Source organism: Ovis aries, chromosome 9, assembly GCF_016772045.2.
Source record: "Ovis aries strain OAR_USU_Benz2616 breed Rambouillet chromosome 9, ARS-UI_Ramb_v3.0, whole genome shotgun sequence".
Taxonomy (NCBI): domain Eukaryota; kingdom Metazoa; phylum Chordata; class Mammalia; order Artiodactyla; family Bovidae; genus Ovis; species Ovis aries.
The window spans coordinates 86,136,223-86,159,260 of NC_056062.1; the positions used below are offsets into that span (position 1 = coordinate 86,136,223).

The 23,038-nt window shown below is 38.3% G+C and overlaps 2 protein-coding genes across 3 annotated transcripts in view; both read right to left on the bottom strand.

Moving 5' to 3' along the window:
• SLC26A7 (solute carrier family 26 member 7) overlaps nucleotides 1-23,038 on the bottom strand; it is a 215,392-nt gene that overhangs the window by 162,110 nt on the left and 30,244 nt on the right. The gene's annotated exons all lie outside the window — the stretch shown is intronic.
• Nucleotides 596-23,038, bottom strand: part of LRRC69 (leucine rich repeat containing 69) — a 92,600-nt gene continuing 70,157 nt past the window's right edge. Inside the window, exon 8 of the mRNA XM_027973239.3 lies at nucleotides 596-16,724. Coding sequence (XP_027829040.2) covers nucleotides 16,614-16,724 — 111 coding nt within the window. The 3' untranslated portion in view covers nucleotides 596-16,613. The remainder of the gene's footprint in view (nucleotides 16,725-23,038) is intronic.

Below are 23,038 nucleotides of genomic sequence, written 5' to 3' on the forward strand. Positions count from 1 at the left end.
ATATTGCACATAGATTACAAAGATATTTTGTAACATAATCCACTATATATTTGGCAGTTATATATGTATACACACACACACACACACACACACACATACTAGAGCAGACAAATTAAGCCCCAAGGAACATTATTTTTTATTCATGTCAAAAGGAGAACATGAAAAGAAGAAATATTTGAAACATTGTATCGTGAAGCCAGATAATCAACCAGCATGTTGGCAAGCAAAGCTAAAATTTGATGCCAACTTTTCAAGGTCTTTCAAGGGAGGATTTTGATAAGTAGAGTACCAAGGACAATATGTGGCATATAGGAGAGGCGCTGATAAATGTTAGTTTTTAATTCCTATACATTTCTTTCATTAGTTGCTGGGAGTACTTGAATAATGTATTTCAATAGTGTCTTACTTCCAATCACTACTCAGTTAGTATGGAATGCTTTCTTCTCCTGGGATGGACAATTTTACTCAGTTTATATTTTTTGCAAATTAGCCTACTTAGATTCCAAATTGAATAACAAGCCAAATCTATTGCATTGGCCAAAAAGGCCAATTTTTTTTTCACTTTTTTAAAGTAAAAATAAATGACACATTGTTAATTTTCACCAAAATCTTTATTGACACCATATTCACTGATTTGTTCCACTAGCTTCTGCTGTTTTCTCAGGCAACTTCATAATTCCATCATTCCAAAACTTTTTCTTTTGAGCAAAGAACTGTTTCAGGTGCTTTCTCCAGTCTTTCAGGGAACTGAAATTTTTTCTATTAAGAATTTTGTAAAGACCAAAATAAATGAATATTTGAAGGTGCAATGGTTGATGAATACAGCAGATGAATCAGAACTTCCCAGACAAGCTGTAACAGTTTTTGCCTGGTCATCAAAGAAACATGCAGTCTTGCATTATCCTGATGGAGGATTATGAGTTTTCTGTTGACTGATTCCAGACACTTTTCATCAAGCACTGCTTTCAGTTGGTCTAATTGCGAGCAGTATTTGTTGAAATTAATCATTCAGCTTTCCAGAAGGAATTTATAATAGGGGACTCCTTTCCAATACCACCATATACACAATGCCATCTTTGGATGAAGACTGGCCTTTGGTGAGGCTGGTGTTGGCTTATCTCACTTGCACCACGATCTCACATTATTGTACGGTATCCACTTTTTATCACCTGTCAAAATTTGTTTTTAAAAACATAATGTTTTCATTATGTTTAAGTAGAAAATCTCATGTGGAAATATGATCAAGTTTTTTGTTGTTTTTTTTTTTTTTCTTAACTTATGATGAACCCAAACATCAAAATGATTAACAAAACTAAGCTGGTGCAAATGATTTTCAATACTTGATTTGAATATTTTGAGTATGCTGACTATATCTTGCAAGGTATAACATTGACTGTTCCAATTAATGTCTCCATTTGATCACTGTCAACCTGACCTAACTAACTTGTCTACCTGACCATGGAGCATCGTCCAGCAAGGTATCTTCAGCATGAAATTTCACAAACCTCTTTTGACACGTTTGACCAGTCACACCTCCATACACTGCACAGAATTTGTGTGTGTTTCAGTTGCACATTTACCTTTCTTGAAATGATAAGCATAATATGCTAAAATGTTGCTTTTTTCTTCCATCTTCAATATTAAAATGGCTATAGAAAAAAATTCACCAATTTTGGTTAAGTTTTTTAAAAAACACATGCTGATATGACAGCTGTTACAATACAATCTAACAAAATTGTTTCAAATGAAGTTAAAGACAACTAAATGCTACTAGAGCCATCTTAGGAAAAAAATGAAACAATCTTTTGGCCAACCCAATACTTCTATCTGCCTTGCTTGAACTCAAAATTCCAAATTGGACAACAACATTATTTATCCTCAAAAAAATGGTCACATATCTCTGCTTAGTTTGAACATCTGCATGCCAAATCTCTGGCAAATAGAAGAGGGAAGGAAGCAATGACAGATTTCACTTCCTTGGGCTCCAAAATCACTGTAGATGGTGACTGCAATCATGAAACTTAGAGATGCTTGCTCCTTGGAGGAAAGCTATGACAAACCTAAAGAGAGTATTAAAAAGCAGAGACATCACTTTGTCAACAAGGCTTCGTATAGTCAAAGTTATGGTTTTTCCAGTAGTTATGTTCAGATGTGAGAAAGAAAGAAAAAAAGCTGAACACTATAATTGATGCTTTCGAATCATGGTGCTGGAGAAGATTCTTGAGAGTCCTTGGACTTCAAGGAGATCAACCTAATCAATCCTAAAAGATATCAACCCTGAATATTCATTAGAAGCACTGATGCTGAAGCTGAAGCTCCAATACTTTGGCCACCTGATACAAAGAGCTGACTCACTGGACAAGACCCTGATGCTATGAAAGATTGAATGCAAAAGGAGAAGACGGCAGCAGAGGATAAGATAAGCAGAGGATAAGAGGATAAGATGACTCAACGGAATGAATTTGAGCAAACTCCAGGAGATAGTGGAGGACAGAGGAGCCTGGTGTGCTACAGTCAATGGGGTCACAAAGAGCTGGAGACAACTTAGCGACTGAACAACAGCAACAAAAATGCCAACTTCACTTTTCCTTTCAGAGTCTAAACATTGCCATGTCCTCAGGTTGGTTTTAAATGCTTAAACTCTTGCCTTTTTTTTAATCTTCTGGTATTTATATCCTCTACATTCTAAAGATGATTAACTAAAAGGTCATCGATACTCTGGGTCAATAAAGATGAATTAATTCAATTGCATTATTGAAATGAGGAGTTAAGAATAATTCTGAAGCAGTGCATCCATGCTCAGAAAAAAAGTTTGCATAGATCTCTTAGTAATATCACCGCGGCTTGGTGGCAATGTAAATTTGCCATTATTGCTCTGGTTGTCTTTAATCTAAGGCAATTCTTTATGTCAACCAGGAAAAATATTTTCGTCTATAAATTGCTTTGAATAAATTGACTGGGGGTCTCATTCTAATCTATAAAACCATTCTAATCTATAAAAACCGGGGATCTCATGCTAATCTATAAAAAATACATAGAACCTTAAAACTAGTGTGAAGTAAGCAGTGATGAATATGCACATAGTTTTTATACTTCTCAATTCTTTTACCTGTCTGTACAGAAAGGATTACTTTTGGGGGGCAGCCTATTAACCTGTACTTAAAAGAAAAACTCCATGGAATTAAATTAAATTTATACTCCCAAAGTCTCCAGTCCAGTGAACAGACTTTATTATTTGAACTCATTGTTTAAATTGGTTACTTTAAAAACTACATATATGATCAGAATGTTTTCTGATACATCTCACAGATTACTCACTCACAGGGAGGTCCCATGAATGAGGGAGCATGACACTTTAGGAGACTTAACGTAATTATGATTGTAAAACTAACAATAGATTTAAAAATTCAAGGTCTAAACTTCCTTCTGGAATTGATCTCTGAGGTTAGGAATAAAGCAGGTTATGTATGTTCTTTCCCACACTCTAATCAGGAACTTAAGCAGATAATGCAAAAAATAGTGAGCACAGTGAAAGCAACAAAGCAGTTTCTGAATCTGACGTAGCACTTTATGTATAGGCACTTTCACATCTAACCTCCATTCTCTTCAAGCATGTCTGGCAAGAAGCAGAAGCATTTAAGAGTCAGATCACAGGATGTTCCTTAAAAGGACAAATGTATTCCTCAGGAATACAGGGGTAGATAGAGAAGAAAGAGAGTCCAAAATAGAGAGGCAGAAAATTGACTGAGCTTTGTTAAACTGTCCCAAATTAACTGAAAGAAAAGTAAGGTAATGTTGAGAGATTTAGCAAATTAAAATATAGGAGACCTAGGTAAATTAGCATTTCATATAAATAAGAAATAATTTTTATTTAATATAGATATTCCCCATTCAGTATTTGGAACATACTTATACAAAAAATAAATATATTTATTGTTTACCAGAGATACAGATTTTTGCATGGGTCATACTTATGCTAAGAAGTTACTAATATTTATCTGAAACAAATTTATGTAGGAATCATGTTTTATCTAGCAATCCTAAGTTAAAGTTATCCGCTGTGAATGAAAACATTAGTAGGTATATCAAATAGAATTTTTCCACAAATATGAGTTTCCAAGAATATCTTTTTAAAAAAGTAGTGGAAAGGAAACTGTTTATGTTAACCCACTTCACTGTTTTTCCTTCAGTTCAGTTCAGTTCAGTCGCTCAGTCGTGTCCGACTCTTTGCGACCCCACAAATCGCAGCATGCCAGGCCTCCCTGTCCATCACCAACTCCCAGAGTTCACTCAGACTCACGTCCATCGAGTCAGTGATGCCATCCAGCCATCTCATCCTCGGTCGTCCCCTTCTCCTCCTGCCCCCAGTCCCTCCCAGCATCAAAGTCTTTTCCAATGAGTCAACTCTTTGCATGAGGTGGCCAAAGTATTGGAGTTTCAGCTTCAGCATTATTCCTTCCAAAGAAATTTCAGGGTTGATCTCCTTCAGAATGGACTGGTTGGATCTCCTTGCAGTCCAAGGGACTCTCAAGAGTCTTCTGCAACACCACAGTTCAAAAACATCAATTTGTTGGTGCTCAGCTTTCTTCACAGTCCAACTCTTACATCCATACATGACCACTGGAAAAACCATAGCCTTGACTAGATGGACCTTAGTCGGCAAAGTAATGTCTCTGCTTTTGAATATGCTGTCTAGGTTGGTCATAACTTTTCTTCCAAGGAGTAAGAGTCTTTTAATTTCAAGGCTACAATCACCATCTGCAGTGATTTTGGAGCCCAAAAAATAAAGTCTGACACTGTTTCCCCATCTATTTGCCATGAAGTGATGGGACCAGATGCCATGATCTTCATTCTCTGAATGTTGAGCTTTGAGCCAACTTTTTCACTCTCCTCTTTCACTTTCATCAAGAGGCTTTTGAGTTCTTCTTCACTTTCTGCCATAAGGGTGGTGTCATCTGCATATCTGAGGTTATTGATATTTCTCCCAGCAATCTTGATTCCAGCTTGTGCTTCTTCCAGCCCAGCGTTTCTCATGATGTACTCTGCATGTAAGTTAAATAAGCAGGGTGACAATATACAACCTTGACGTACTCCTTTTCCTATTTGGAACCAGTCTGTTGTTCCATGTCCAGTTCTAACTGTTGCTTCCTGACCTGCATACAGATTTCTTAAGAGGCAGGTCAAGTGGCCCTCTTATTTTGATATAGGCAACTTGATTGGAAACACATACCATCGGAGATGTCACATCCTAGCTTGCTATGTGACTAGTGGCCACATCTGTCAATAAAGGGGCCAGGGTACCTGATTCTGCCACTTCTTAGATTTGTAATCTCCCACAAGCATGATTAACAGAATAAGTTAAACTACAAGGCACAAAGGTCATCACAGAATTGACATATACTAGACATTGGTCTGGTGGTGACTAGCAGCAGTAGTTTGTTTTATTATAAGCACGTGTACATTACATGTAATAGATGGTACTGGCAGATCTGCTTGTAATTATGTTGATGGTCAGTATCAGTTCACTTTCAGGCTAACATAAGCAGCAGTACTTCCTCTGGAGCAGTTCCTGGAGCCTGCTGCACTAACTTGGCGAAGCAACAGTGTCACCTAGTGGCTGTCAAGTCGGCTGTTCAGTCGCTAAATCGTGTCTGAATCTTTGAGACCCGGTGACTTGCAGCACACCAGGCTTTCCTGTCCTTCACTTTCTCCCTGAGTTTACACTAACTCATGTCCATTGAGTCAGTTATGCCATCCAACCATCTCATCCTCCGTCCTCTGTCAAGTCAGTAACAAACAATTAAGAACACCTGGATAAAGGTTGCTAGGGCTTGTATCTACAGAGACTTTATTATGTCAGTGATGACCTCTGATGGTATTTAATATTTTCCACAATATAGCATATCGAATTAGTCTCACTTTGCATTAAAATGATGCACACACTACTCCCAAAAGGGTCTCGGCTATCTGCTGCTTTTACCTACCTGCACCCGGTGGTCTAACATATGCTGTCAAAGAAACAAATTCCAACTGCTTTAATTATAAAATTACTTATAGTTTTCAAACTTCTCACAGCTTCTCCTAACTCTACTATTCCCGGAAAATCCCAGCAGAAGGGAAGGAGGGAGAGGGGAGAACTGGAAATATGCATCTTGAGATTTACTCAATTACCAGCTTCAAATGATGTTCCTTCTATTCAGGTTAGAAGTTTCTGTTTTCTTTCTCATGCGGTTAAGAGGATCTATGATTTTCTTTTGGAAAAGAAAAGATCTTATTTTCCTGGAATTCACATTGAGATATAAATATTCAATTACAAATTTTGTTTCTGAATTAGCTGGACGTGTCTACTCCAGTTATATTTTATAGCTTCTGTCCTGAAAGCCTCTTGAGATAAGAGATTTATAGTTCGTAAGATTATTTATGTGAGTAAAATTTTTAAGAAGTAATGAATAATGCAGCTTTTGCTCACTTCCAAAGATGTCAAGAGAAATTAAGAATCCCAAATAGCCTTTGGGGGAGATTTTATTCTGATTCTACTTAATCTGTTTCTTATATGAGACTATGATAGACGTCCCAAGCCAGAATTCCATGGCCTAGTGGCCAACAGATAATTAAATTAAGTAAAAATGACATTAAAACTGGTAATATATTGACTCAGATATGACTGGAGAGTGATTAATCAATGACTGCTAGAAATATGTCCTGAGTTTCTTAGAAATACATACACACACATTTCAAACATCCATTAGGAATTATTCTTTTTAAAGAACCAAACTTTTTTACATGCGTATTTTAAATCCCCAATGACTCTCTGTTATCAAAATATTCCTGTGGCTCCCAGACCTTTCACAGTTCTTTCTTCCCTAGACTCTCCTCCATTCTAAAGTTTTCATAAATATCTCATGACTGACATTATTTCACAATGTTCCTAGACTGGTGAGAATTATGATGCTCTCTTTTTCTCCTGATAAGAATGAGTGAAAATAGCCACATGGATAATTTATTAGAAAGCACAAGTCAGAGCCCCTATAATCAGTCCCAAACAAAAGCAAAAATATGTCCTTTTTAAGATTTCTTTCTCCTCCAGTTGTCCCTTCTCCACCTGATACCAGAGGGAGACAGCTTAGGTACAATCCTACCATGCCAAACTCATAGACAGCTATCCCTGTCCTTCACCATCTCCCAGAGTTTGCTCAGACTCAAAGCCATTGAGTTCATGATGCAGATGGAAGGAACTGCATGTAAAGGCCAAAGGGAGAAGCAGCATAAAAGCTTCAGGACACTGAAGGGAGTATGATCGGAGAGTGGTGAGCTTAAGAAAAGAGAGGTGTGTGGTGAGATCAGTGGGGAGGTAAGAAAATCACAGAATGAGCCATGTCAAAGAGTTGGAACTTTGTCAAGAACTTAATTGGGAGCCATTGTTGGCTCATAGCAGCTTATTCATGATAGAAAGAAACTGGATAAAAATCCAAGGTGAAGAATAAATTAATAAAAAGTAGTATATTTATATTATGAAACAATAGTCAATAATAAAAAGGAACAAATTCATGATGCACATAAACACTATGGATGAATCTCAAAACTGTTATGCTGAGTGAAAAAATGCCTTACAGAAAAGAATATATATAGTGCAATTCCTTTTACATGAAGTTCTGAAATGGGCAAAATCTATGGTGGAAAAACATCAGAATAGTAACTTCCTCTGGGAGATGAGGCAAGAATTTACTACAAAGTAGAGCTGCCAGATAGAATACAGGATTTCTAGTTAAATTTGAATTTCAGATAAACTGCAAAGAATTTTTTTGCATAAGTATATCCTATGGAACATTTGAGACATTATATTAAATATTTATCCACTGCTTCACTGAAATTCAAATTTAACTGGGCGTTCTGTAAAATCTAGCAAAACTACAGGGAAGGAACATGAGAAGATTTTCTGGAATGATGGTAATTCTCCATTATCTTGATGAGGGCTTATAAATGTATTTTTGCTGAAGTCATATAAATTTGTGCATGTAAACCCAGCAATCTCATCGCTGGGAATACATCCCAAGGAAACCAGAATTGAAAGAGACACATGTACTCCAATGCTCACTGCAGCACTATTTACAATAGCTAGGACATGGAAGCAACTTAGATGTCCATCAGCAGATGAATGAATAAGGGAGTTCTGGTACATAAACACAATGGAATATTACTAAGCTATAAGAAGGAACACATTTGAGTCAGTTCTCATGAGATGGATGAACCTGGATCCTATTATACAGAGTGAAGGAAGTCAGAAAGACACACCCTGTGTATCAAGGCATATATATATGGAATTAAGAAAGAGAGCACCAGTGATCCTACCAGCACAGCAGCAAAGGAGACACAGATGTAAAGAACAGACTTTGGACTCAGTGGGGAAAGCTGATGATGGGATAATTTGAGAGAACAGCACTGAAGCATATATATTACCATATGTAAAACGGATGACCAGTGCAAGTTCAATGCAGGAAGCAGGGCACCCAAAGAGTGGTGGACAACCCAGAGGGATGGGGTGGGAGGGATGTGGGAGGGGGTTTCAGGATGGAGGGGACACATGTATAGCTGTAGCCGATTCGTGTTGATTTATGGTAAAAACCATCACGATATTGTAAAGTAAAGTGAAAGTCACTCAGCTGTGTCTGACTCTTTGCGACACCATGGACTATACAGTCCATGGAATTCTCTAGGCCAGAATACTGGAGTGGGTAGCCTATGCCTTCTCCAGGGAATTTTCCCAACCCAGGGATCGAACCCAGGTCTCCCACACTGCAGGAGGATTCTTTACCAGCCTTGTCACCAGGGAAGCCCAATGTAAAGTAATTATCCTCCAATTAAAATAAATTAATTAATTTGTTTTAAAAAATGTAAATATCAAAATTACCTCAGAAGAAAGAGAGAAACAAATATTGAACTCTAATTAGTGACATGCACACTGAAATATTAGAAGGGAAACCACTGATGTCTGCAACTTCAAAAATAAATTTAAAAAATAAGTTGGATCAGTGGCTGACTAGAGGGATGTAATAAAGCAGACAGAGTAAAATGTTAACAGCAGACTCTAGATGATGGATTTATGGGTATTCACTGTAAAATTCTTCCAAATTATCTATATGCTTAAGAATTTTTATAATAAAATGTTAGGGGGAAAAAAGCCTTGTTTCCTCTCATGGAGCCTACATTATAGTAGAGGGAGATGGGCAATAAAAAAAATTAGTAGGCAGATTACAGAGTGAAATAGAAGGAATGGGAGAAGCAGTCAGAGGGAAGGGGTGGAGTAGGTGCTGGGGGTGAAACTCACAACCTGAAATATGGTGGCCAGGGAGGCACTTCCCAGAGGCTGAGGGGACTGAGCAGGCACATCTGAGAGAAGAGCCATCAGATGGGGGACGAGAGAAAGCAGAGACTGAGGTGGGGAGACTGATCCACTGTATTTTAAAGGAATTCCTCTCTGCTCATTGTGTCATGGAATTAGTAACTGGCGACAAACAGAATTTATTAATAATCCTAAAATATACATCTTTCTATTTGAATCTACCTTCCCACAACACAGACAATAACAAATTTGTAACAGTAAAAGAGACTTGAGTTTCTCTTTTTCACTCAGCTATGTCTTTCTGAGGCAAGTGTGAGTGAACCAAAAAATTCCACAGAGGACCCACAAAAGAGACAGAGAAATACTAACTCCAAATAACTCACAAAAAGTTAATGCTTCAGTTGCTTCAACTTCATTTGAGTAAATAAAAGTTTGTTGTAATTGTTAGAAAATGAACATATTTTGCAGTGTTTCAGATTCTAACATAATGTTAGAATTTCAGAAGGATTACAGATTGGCAAGAAGAGACCACAACCTCATATGCCAACAAAAGTGAAAGTCTCTCAGTCGTGTCCGACCCTTTGTGACCCCGAGGGACTAATAGTCCATGGAATTCTCCAGGCCAGAATACTGGAGTGGGTAGCCTTTCCCTTCTCCAGGGGATCTTCCCAACCCAGGGATCGAACCCAGGTCTCCCGCATTGCATACATATGCCAATGGACACCCACATATATGTGGAGTAACATTAAATTTCTCGTTTAATTGAATGGTTCTAACACAGAGCAGAAGCAGATGCATCCTTCCTCAGATGTATCCTTCCTGTGATCATGTATGATCATGCATGATCATGCATCCAGCAAAACTAAGTCTCCTGAGCTCAGAGTCATGCTTTCTCTTTAGTACACATTTAGTTATTTGGTGCTTTCTAGCATTCTTCCTGCACTTTTTGCCTTTCAAAGACTCAACTGATTCCTATTCATCATACCCACAGAATTCATTCCCTCACTTGTCTCAGATTTTTGATCAAACAGTACCCTGTCAGACCCAGATTACTCTCTATAAAATATATCCTTGGGGACTTTCCGGGTGATTCAGTGGTTAAGAATCTACCCTCCAATGCAGGGGAGGCAGGTTTGACCCCTGGTTGGGGAACTAAGATCCAACATGTAGCAGGACAGCTAAGCCCATGTGTAGCCCCCAGAGAAAGGCCAAGTGATGCAAGGAACAGTCCACGCATCACGGTGAACACCCAGTGCAGTCAAATGTTTTAAAAAAAAAGTATTCTCATAATTTCTCTATCTCTTGAATCCTATTTTATTTCTCTTCAAAGTACATATCACCATATTATTTGTCTGGCTTTTATTGTTTGCCTCCCCAACCCCATCAGAATATAAGCTTTCTAAAATCAGAGACTTGCCAGTTTTGCTCACTGCTATATTCCTAAAACAGAAAACAGTACCTGGTAGACAGAAAACAGTGCCTGGTAGACAGGAGCCCCTCAATAAATATTTGCTTAATACATGAATAAGTAATTTGTGAAGAATAGAATCACTTCTATTTTAGACAGTGAAGCTTGGAAACCTGGGTTAAAAATGAAGAAAGAGATTTAGCAGCTACTCCCCTAGCTATGATAAGTGAAGCTAAATGAAACTGGTGGGAATGGTGAGTTCCTTCAGGTGAAGAAAAAGTGCTAAGAGACAATAAAATGGGACTAAGAGAAATCTCCTCATAGAACCGTTGGTCTTGCGTAAAGATATAGAAGACAATTCAGTTAAAGCTATGGGCAAGAGGCCATCAGGAAAATAATGATCCTAAGGCATAAAGTTCCAAGAGGCAGAAGATGCTCAATCAAGACCAAACCTACAGAACAGCCAGATGAGGAGCAGCTGGATCGGTAGGAAGTCACTGATGACCTCTGAAAGGCCATTTTTGGAATAATATGGCAGAAACCAAGTCTCGGTAACTTGAGATATAAGCGGGGGTGGGGAAGGGGGGGGGGGGGGGTAAAAAATGTGGAGGTAGACAGTCAACAGTCTCCATGTCCCCTGAGCTTCAAGAATACCTGAAATGCTTGTTGAATAAGTGAACACATAGATAAATGAGTGAATACAATTTTCTCCCCAAAACCAAGGTTGGTACATAAATTGTAGCTGAAGTCATGAGATTAAAATGGTAAACAAACATGCTTTTCAATAACATAGGTTGCATAAGGTATTTCCCTAATCAAAATCAATTTTCTCAGTAGTTTTCCCTCGGCAAACATACACATTTTATTCCTGCGACTCATTTTTAAGTGAGCTCCTATGACTTTCATTTGTACCTTGTTGTGTTTTTTTTAATTTTTGTTTAAAACGCATTCTTGGTTAATGGAGCCTTTAGAAATTTTCCTCGACGCAACTCTGTCTCAGTGGGGCTTGACTCTTGCATTCTTCCGAACTGAGAGCCTCTCAGTTAAGCTCCATTTATTTAGCTTCTCAGGTATGCCAGAGGCAACCCTGCTGCATGAAGGACCATGTCCTGAAGTGAACTAAAAAAGGCCTAGTTAGGAAGGTAACATGGTAATAAAACATACGTAAGATGAAAAATCACTCACCTTTCCATAAGAACCACCACCAATTAGTCACATGAATAGTGATGTTTAAAAATAAATTATAATTAAATTTCTTGCTTTTCTGAACCCACAGCAAATTTATCTTAGTCTGTCCCTGGCGTCTCATATAAGCGTGTGCATCAAAATCACCTGGAGGAGCTTTCAGTCACAGACTGTTATACTATACTCTCCTCGTTTCTGATTCAGCAGTTCAGGGTGAGGACAGATAATCTGCACTTCCAACAAGTTTTCAAGTGATGTGGATGCTGCTGGACAGAACCACATTCCAAAAGCTACTCATCTATACAAACTGTACTACACATTTTCATAACTTTCCCCCCTACTTTTCTGTTGTCCCACAGAGAAAAGGAGTCAAATTCTCATCCCAGCACTACTTCCCATGGTTTTCTTGTGGAAAAAAAAAAATTGATAAGCTTTAAAAGCAAGAACAAAGTGATGTTAGGAGTAACCAAGACTGGGTTTTCAGCTTCTACTCATTTTTAAGTGGAATGAAGGTTTTACCTTAGTCAAGAGGACTTTAGTATCCTTAAGAAAAAGATGATGGTGGTATCACTGTCCTGATTTCATATTGTACTTCAAAGCTAAAGTAATCAAAATATCATGGTATTGAAAGAAAAATATACACAGATCAATGAAAGAGAATTGAGAGCTCAGAAATAAATCCACACATATATGGACAGTTAATTTACAACAAAGGAGCAAAAAACATACAATGGAGAAAGGATAGTCTCTTCAATAAATGGTACTGGGAATACTGAACAGCCACATACAAAAGAACGAAAATAAACCACATCATACACAAAACTCAGCTTTAAAGAATTGAATGTAAAACCTAAAACCATAAAACTCCTCAAAAAAACACAGACATTACACTCTGACACTGGTCTTAGCAATATATTTCTAGATATGTCTCTTCAGGGAAAGGAAACAAAAACGAAAATAAATTTCCAGTATTCTTGCCTGGAGAATCCCATGGACAGAGGAGCCTGGCAGGTTACAGTCCATGAAGTCGCAAGAGTTGGACACAACTTAGCAACTAAACCACCACCACCACATCAATCTAAAATGTTTTTGCACAGCAAAGGAAACCATCAACACCAAGGAAAGACAACCTCCAACAGGAGAAGATATTTGCAAATGAAGTATCAAATAAGGCATTTACATCCAAAATATGTAAAGAACTCATGAAACTCAACAACAAAAAGTCTGATTCAAAAATGGGCAGAGGATCTGAATAGATATTTTTCCAAGGAAGACATACAGAAGACCAACAGGCATATGAAAAGATGTCCGACATCTAATTATTAGGGAAATCAAAACCATGAGATATCACCTCCTACCCATTAGAATGGATACTACCAAAAAGGCAAAAAACAACAATCACTGGTAAGGATGTGGAGAAAAGGGAACCCTCACACACTGTTGGTGGGAAAGTAAATTGGTGCAGCCTCTGTGGAAAATAGTATGAAGTGAAATGAAGTCACTCAGCCGTGTCTGACTCTTTGCAACCCCATGGACTGTAGCCCACCAGGTTCCTCTGTCCATGGGATTTTCCAGGCAAGAATACTGGAGTGGGCTGCCATTTCCTTCTCCAGAAAACAGTATGGAGGTTCCTCAAAAAATTAAAAATATGTATGTGTTGATCCAATCTTCCAATTTATCTGCTCCCCCCACCCTTTACACCCCATAATCATAAGTTTATTTTCTACATTTGTAAGTTTATTTTAGTTTTTAAGAATATATATGTGTTTAAAAGTTCACATGTAGCCTTTTTTTAGTTTCCACGTATAAGTGATATCATGTGATATTTGTCTTTCTCTGCCTGACTTACTTCACTCAGTATGAGACTCTCTCAGTCCATTCATGTTGCTGTGAATGGCATATGCATAAAATAGATAACTAACAAGGGCCTACTGTATAACACAACTCTACTCAGTACTCTGTAATGGCTTATGGGGGAAAGAATCTAAAAAAGAGTAGATATATGTATTTGTATAATAGATTCACTTTACTGTACACCTGAAACTAACAATGAAAAGGACACCTTTTTTTAGGTGCTAGTTCTAGGAGGTCTTGTAGGTCTTCATAGAACCGTTCAACTTCAGCTTTTGCAGCATTACTGGTCAGAGCATAGACTTTGATACTGAATGGCTTGCCTTGGAAATGAACAGAGATCATTCTGTCATTTTTGAGATTGCATCCAAGTACTGCATTTCAGACTCTTGACTATGATGGCTACTCCATTTCTTCTAAGGGATTCTTGACCATAGTAGTAGATACAATGGTCATCTTAGTTAAATTCACCCATTCCAGCCTATTTTAGTTTGCTGATTCCTAAAATGTTCACATTCACTCTTGACATCTCCTGTTTGACCACTTCCAATTTACCTTGATTCATGGACCTAACATTCCAGGTTCCTATGTAATATTGCTCTTTACAGCATCAGACTTTACTTCCATCACCAGTCACATCCACAGCTGGGTGCTGTTTTTGTTTTGGCTCCGTCTCTTCATTCTTTCTGGAGTTATTTCTCCATTGATCTCCAGTAGCATATTGGGCACCTACTCACCCGGGGAGTTCATCTTTCAGTGTCCTATCTTTTTAGCTTTTCATACTGTTCATGGGGTTCTCAAGGCAATAATACTGAAGTGGTTTGCCATTCACTTCTCCAGTGGACCGCATTTTGTCAGAACTCTCCACCATGACCTGTCCATCTTGGGTGGCCTTACACAGCATGCCTCATAGTTTCATTTCAAGGCTGTGATCCATGTGATCAGATTGTGTTTTACAGGCTGTCTGCCCTCTGATGGATAAGGATAAGAGGCTTATGGAATCTTCCTGATGGGAGAGACTGACCGTGGTGGAAACTGGGTCTTGTTCTGATCGGTGGGGCCATGCTCAGTAAATCTTTAATTTTCTGTTGATGGGTGGAGCTGTGTTCCCTCCCTGTTATTTACCTGGGGCCAAACTATGATGGAGGTGATGAAGACAATGGAGACCTCCTTCAAAGGATCCCATGCACGCACTGCTACACTCAGTGCCCCCAACCCTGCAGCAGGCCACCTCCAACCCACGCCTCCACCGGAGACTCCTGGACACTCCCAGGCAAGTCTGGGTCAGTCTCTTGTGGGGTCACTGCTCCTTTCTCTGGGTCCTGGTGCACACAAGGTTCTGTTTGTGCCCTCCAAGAGTCTATTTCCCTCCTCTGTAAGTTCTGGCAGCTCTATGGTGGAGTTAATGGCCACCTCCTCCAAAAGGGCTATGCCACAGCTAAGTCTGCTGCAACTAGAGCCCCTGTCCCTGTGGCAGTCCACTGCCGACCCATACCTCCACAGGAGATGCTCAAACGCTCTTGAGAGTCCCTCAGATTGCAAGGAGATCCAACCAGTCCATCCTAAAGGAAATCAGTCCTGAATTTTCATTGGAAGGACTGATGCTGAAGCTGAAATTCCCATACTTTGGCCACCTGATGTGAAGAACTGACTCATTTGAAAAGACCCTGGTGCTGGGAAAGATTAAAGGCGGAAGCAGAAGGGGACGACAGAGGATGAGATGGTTGGATAGCATCACCAACTCAAAGGACATGAGTTTGAGTAAACTCCAGGAGTTGGTGATGGACAGGGAGGCCTGGCGTGCTGCAGTCCATGGAGTCACAAAGAGTCAGACATGACTGAGTGACTGAACTGAACTGAAATTAACAATTATAAATCAATTATACTTCAATAAAAAATGTTTTAATTAAAAATAGAACCATTACATGATCCAGCTATTCTACTTCTGTATATTTATCTGAAGAATATAAAAACACTGATTTGAAAAGACATATGCCCCCTATGTTCATTGCAGCATTATTTAAAAATAGCAAAGATATGGGAACAACCTAAGTGTTCATGAATGATGAATGGATAAAGATATGGGATATTATATAATACTACTCAGTCATAAAAAAATAAGATGCAATATTGTCATTTGCTACAACAGGGAAGCACCTTGAGGGGATTACGCTAAATGAAATAAGAGAAAGACAAATATTATATGATTTCACTTATATGTGGAATATAAAATAAACAAGCAAAATAAACACACAGATACCGAGAACATATTAGTGATTACCAGAAGGGAAGTGGGTTGGGGGAGGGCAAAATGGATAAAGGAGATTAACCATATGGCAGTGAATGGAAACTAAACTTCTGGTAGTGTATACAGAAGCTGAAATATAACACTGAATATATGAAACTTACATAATGTTATAAACCAATGTTACCTTAATAAAGAAAGAAAAAGATTTTAGTGCCTCTTAGAAAATAAGAACTCAACTGAAATCATAATTGAACTATCCAGCACTAAAAAATGATTCTCTCAGTTGCAAAATACCCATAAAATAAACACTTGACCCCATCAAAACAGAATGACAAAAAAATGACACTCAGTTGCCACACACACTGATTTTTCTATTTTTTTATTTTATTTTTCAGCACACTTAAGAGTCTAAACAATCTAAAGGTAGACTGTGGTGCTTAAATTGGTCCTTTACTTTTCTTTTCTTTCTTTACTTAATGTATTGACAAAGAGCAGGGTATCACAAGCTGGGCATAATCTGACTATGTGTGCAGAGCTGATGGGTAAGTCATGTGAGGCTCTAAATGACCTTCTTACCTGCTCTACCTCTGAGCAATCCCAAAGATGTTAGGGTTACGTTGGTAAAAACATTTATAAGAACAAATTAATATTCGAAGAGGTACCAGCTGTAGATTTCTGCTTATTTTCCAGTTCTAAAAAGTAAAGATTAAAAATAAAATTAAGGCACCACTCAATAAATATTTTAAACATTTACAATATTTTAAGTATTTTAAGTAAATAAATATTAGCTTTCTCAGAGATTTCAGAATATTGATTTCTAAAGTACATGCTAAACTATTTATGCTTAATTTGCTCTTTTCCCACACACAAACAAACAAGCTTAACTAGTTAACAAAGGTGTGCTGCTGCTGTGTGCTGTGCCTAGTCGCTCAGTCGTGTCTGACTCTTTGTGACCCCAAGGACTGTAGCCCACCAGGCTCCTCTCTCCATGGGATTCTCCAGGCAAGAATCCTGGAGTGGGTTTCCATTCCCTTTTCCGGGGGATCTTCCCAACCCAGGGATCAAACCCAGGTCTTCTTCACTGCTGGTGGATTCTTTACTGCCTGAGCCACCAGTGAAGCCCTAAGAAGGGCATACTCGACACTAAATAAAATTGAAATGATAAAAGATTATCTAGGCTTTTATCCAAAGATATTATTGTATTGCCTAGTTGTAAAGTTTCTGGGATGAAGGCAAAAAAAATGATACAGAATCCACACAAACCTGATTCTGATCTACAGGGATGTTAAAATGATCAGTAAACAGAGACTAACTGAACACTTCAATACACATCTCAGTTTTACCTAGCATCCATTTCTCATGGAAATTAATCTTCCTGATACTCTGTTTATTGTCTGCAATGTTCATTAAGATTTTCATGGGCTAGGTTTCAGGCAAGTAGACCAATATATGACTTAAGTTTTTGTACTTACAATATCTCTCATGTTACTTCTAAATGTACAAATAAGGAATTTTAGAACATATACACTAAGTTGGTATACATGTTCTGACCATTTCAATTCAGTTCTGTTTGGTCATTCAGTCGTATCCAACTCTTTGCAGCCCCATGGACTGCAGCAGACAGGCCTCTCTGTCCATCACCAACTCCCAGAGTTTACTCAAACTCATGTCCATTGAGTCAGTGATGCCATGCAAACATCTCATCCTCTGTCATCCCCTTCTCCTCCCACCATCAATCTTTCACAGCATCAGGGTCTTTTCAAATGAGTCAATTCTTCACATCAGGTGGCCAAAGTATTGACCTCTTATTGTACATGTTCTGACCACTATATTTGAAATAATGGCAACCTCAAAGCTTACCATTTATATGCTTTATAAACACTTCTGAGGTCAACACAGCTCTCAGTGAGAGAGTCCAAAACAGAGTCAAAGTTTAATTGGTTGATAACGCTGCTTAGTTTTATCATTAACCAACCCACTGGGCTATCATTATCACAATCCACAGTAAAAGATTTCATTACTGTTCTGTTCACTCTTCCATAAAAGAACACCCTGGGCCTATTTAAAGGTTAAAGCACCTCAATACAGCTATTAATCCACCCTCAAGAGAGTAATAATCTTTCAACCTTGGTAATAAATCAATGAAGAGCCAAAGGCTCAGAGAATACTAATGATAAAATACTTTGGATGAGGGTGAAAATTAGAATCTCTACAAATCTGACTTATCGCCTAGAAGTTTATGTGATCAACCAGGAAACATGACTGAAATTCCTAACGGGAATATTATTTTTTGTCTGTCAGCACCCATTTCCCACCAACTGGCACAAAAGCCCACCTGTTCCTTTAAGGAACTACCCATACTCCAATTTCAGTGCAAATGTTATGAAAGAGAGAGGGCAACTGATCCCACTACCATAGCCATGTAAGCACATGACCCAAGAGCTTCCAAGAAAACCGATAATCATCAGCCCCAAAGCTTTCCCTGAATCTGTTTAGAAAGGGAAGCGCCCCCTCCACAGCCAAAAGACACAACTGAGAGAACTCTAACCGAAGAGCAAGGGTGCCCCCAGTGGCTCAGTGGTAAAGATCCACCTACAGAGCAGGAGCCACAGGAGATGCAGCTTCGATCCCTGGGTCGGGAAGATCCCCAGGAGGAGGGCATGGCAACCCACTGCAGTGGGTTGTTCTTGCCTGGACAATCCCATGGACAGAGGAGCATGGCGGGCTACACTCCACAGGATCACAAAGAGTGAGACACGACTGAAGCAACTTAGCACACATGCATGCAATCTGAGAGAAAAGTCAAAACAAAGGAAACCAGGAGGACAAATTCTGGATGAATAAATTTGGATACCCAACCCAGCATGATTAAATATTCAGCCAGACTTATCCCTAGACCTTCTTCATTACTTGAGTTAGTGTGTGAGGTGGGTTTCTTTTACTTGCAGCTAGGAATTATGACAAATAACAACCAAAAACCTGTACCCCATTAGGCAAAAGTGTCAAAGATACAAAGATATATAAGAAACAATCCCTGCCTCTAAGAATCTTTCAGCAACTAGTCGGAAATGTAAGACATAAACACACAAAAAATAACTAGAAACATAAGGCTCAATCCAATGACGTGTTCTGCATGAACGCAGAGAAAAGACACATCACCATAGGCTGCATATGAAGCAAGACTTCACAATATAACAAAACAGTGAACTAGGGCTTTAAGGATGTCTAGGATGTGGCTACCTGGAGAAGATACAAAAAGACATTTATTAATAGAAAGTTTAACTATGAGAGCAGTAATTCAAGAATGTTCATTTTGTATTGGGGAAAATATACTCTCTATATAAACAATAAACATCATAAAATGTTGACTCACGGGACATCAACAATAAATATTAGTCCAAAGATAAAAAGAATTCATAAGTAGTTGTACAGTATCAGACACATTATATATAATAATTCAAATCTACTCTATATGAGATCAAATTGATTAATTAGCTTATAATGGTTGAATGTTGAAATGGTACTTAAATAACTAATGACAAAAGCCGAAATCTAAATGTGGCCTTTCCATATACAATAGTAGATAACCCTCTCATCTAACAAGCTATTCCTGTCGACTACTGTAACACATCTCATCCAGAAGTAACGGCTATCAAAACATACCATGCTATATGCACTTCACTCAGCTTCTGTTTAAAAACCAGGACAAAGAGCAGAACCATGAACCAAGAGGAGGAGGTTGAAGAAAGACAAACACAAACCAAGGAAGCAAGCGCGGCCATACAGCAATCCAATTCTCTTTGTCCAGTTTCTCCATGAGGTGAAAAGTTCATAACAGGAACTATTAAAAGCACTTTCTATTTCTGCTGTGGTTTTAGCCATTCTCCCTCGTGTCTTTAAGAAACTGCATGAGCAGAATTTGACTTGGCACTTGCTGCAAGCAGGAATGCAAGATGTCTGTGTTCCTCATTCCTCTTCTGGAGGATATTATTGTTTAATCAGAATACAGTATTTTATTTAAATTTTTTAGTATCTTATTTTACCAAAAGCCATTATCAGCTTTGTATTGAACAATTTGTGGTTATTCTCTGAGTTAATAATTACTATTTTGATATCATATCTCTCACGGCTATTAATTGTTTCCTGGGAATTTTACTGAGAAAAATGGACTCAATATAATTCCTTGGTAATATACTTTCCATCTAAAGTCTTTGGACTCAGTAATGCTTACATGAGAAAAGAAAATCTCTAATACCTCGACTCTTGATGCCCATTTAACTTTCTATTTCCATCTGTGGCACTGTCACCACTATGACATATATTTCCAATTGTATAACATACACCCATTTGAAATAAGCATTTACAAAGGAATTATGACACACAGAGCAGACATGTCTTCAAAAACCTCAATTAATAACACCTCGTAACTCTACCAAAGATAAATACCGCTTTGTTGTTTACAGTTAGAAACTGAAACGCTGAAACATCCTTTTTATCAAGCCAAAGTCAGAGAAGAAGGAAAGGAGTTGGTTTATGATTTTCTATCTTTTTAGCAAAAAGCTTTAAAATGCGAAATGCTACACTAAAGTCTAATTTTCAGTCTTTAGTCTCTACAGTGAAATGCATTATTTCATAAAGGAAATAAACATGATTATAATCCTCTCCGTATTTTAAGGAAAAGTAGTCTTACACTTTAAATTTGAAAATGCATGCTTACTAAGTTTTATATTCATTGAATGGTGGAATTGAGAGTTGTTTTTAAAATATGCCTGAGTGACAACTACCATATTTTAAGCTTTAAGAAATCAAAAAGTATCAAAATATATATTTATATCATATAGTATAAAGCAGAGCTTTGGATAAAGTTTCAGTATTTCATGAAGCACAAGGACTAGGAAAGAAGAGATAGATGTCTTTCTTATTTTTTAGGAAAAGGTATCATGGTAGGCAGGAAAAAGGCTCCCCCAAAATATCCAGGTCTCAAACTCTGGAACCTGTGACTACATATGTTATCTTACATGGAAAAAGAGACTTTGCAGGTGTGATAAAATTAAAGATCTTAAAAAAAAAAAAAAAAAAGATTAAAAGGATCTCAAGATGGAGTGGTTAGCCTGAATTATCCAGGTGGACCCAGTTTCATCGTAAGGACCACTGAAAGTGGAAGAGGGAGACAAAAGAGAAAGTCCAAGTGACGTGGTCTGAGAAGGACTAGATTTGCCAATGCTGGCTTTGAGGATGGAGGAAGGAGACCATGAGCCAAGGAATGTAGGCGGCCACTAAACCCTGGAAAGAGTGAGAAAATGGATTCTCTCTTGGAGGAAAGAATCCTCCAGAAGGAATGCAGACCTCCTGACACTGATTTTAGCACAATAACACTCATATTGGACTTCTGACCTACTAAACTACAAGATAATACATTTTTGTTGTTAAAACATCAAGATTATTAGAAATTTGTTACAGCAGCAATGGGAAACGAATACTAGTATCATGTTCTGAATTAGCAGGACCATGAAAGGCATGACTATGATAGCCACTCTCCCAACTAAGGAATCAAGGCACTCTGGAGCTAGGAGAGATTTTGAATCTACTTACTTCATTATACAGATGAGGAAACTGGTCCAGATATAATGAGAAGGAAGGTGACTTACCTTAGGCCTCATAGTTAGAGGCAGAGACATGATAAGAATCTAAGTTCACTAAACTCTAGATCATTTTAGTCATAGTGTGCCTCCCAGCTTCTTTCTCCAATGTAGTGTTTTGATCAGAGTTTAATAATAATTTGCAGAACTGTTTGGAAGAATGAACAGTTATTGGAAAGTGTACATATTTTCAAATAAAGCATAAAAGTTTGTTGTCTGCTATTCTAGTCTGTCTCCAACTGATTGCTAAACATAGTCACTTGAATTATCCACATATCACTTGAAACTCAACATGTCTAAAATGAAACTTGAAGTCTTGCCCCAAATCAGATCCCTCGGGAATCTTCTGGGTTTCCCACGTCCAATCAGTCACCGCGTTCTGCTCTCTTTCCTCCCTCATGGCGCTTCCTTTCCTTGCATTTCTACTTCTACCCCCCAGTAGTAGTGCTACCACCAGGCAAGCACTCTAACAGGTCTCTGTTCTTTAGTTTCTCTTCTCTTCAAACTCCAATTACTCTAGCATAAATGATTCCTTCTAAATCCCAAATGACTCCTTCTAAAATTCTTTTTTATAGCATTGACTCGTCCCCACACATTCAGGAGCACTCCATTTCCAAACAGGATCAAGTTCAAACTCTTCATTCTATCCTTTCCCATGTTCACAGAATTTGACCTTAATATTTCTGTCTCTTTCTCCTACTCTTAGCCACAAATCACCTTAATTGATTCATTGCCTATAAACATGACTCTATCGCCTCCATACTGTTCTCTTCTCCTAGAATATCTTCCCTGCTTCCTTCTCCATGTATCTGAATTCTAACTATGTTAATGCCCTGCACAAGTTTCAGCATCTGCCTAGGCACTTCCTAGGCCTGACAACCTATAGCAATCTCATCTTACACTTTGAATCCCTAAAGCAACTAGTCTCATTTAACATTTTGAGTTTATAGCTAATGTCTTTTACATCTTCAGAGTTTAAACTCTTAGATTTTAACCATTTGAGACAAACTAGGTTCCCTATTTGTTTCCAAGGTACTTAGCACCCAGACGTCCCTGCTTAAAGCAAGCTCTCAAATATCTATGGAATGACTGAAAGTGAAAATGAAAGGTGAAAGTGAAAGTTGCTCAGTCGTGTCTGACTCTTTGTGACCCCATGGACTATACAGTCCATAGAATTCTCCAGGCCAGAATACTGGAGTGGGTAGCCTTTCCCTTCTCCAGGGGATCTTCCCAACCCAGGCATCAAACCCAGTCTCCCACGTTGCAGGTGGATTCTTTACCATCTGAGCCACAAGGGAAGCCCTGAAAGTAAGTATAAAAATACAAGATGAACATTCAGAATGACAACTCCTCTATTCCACATAAGC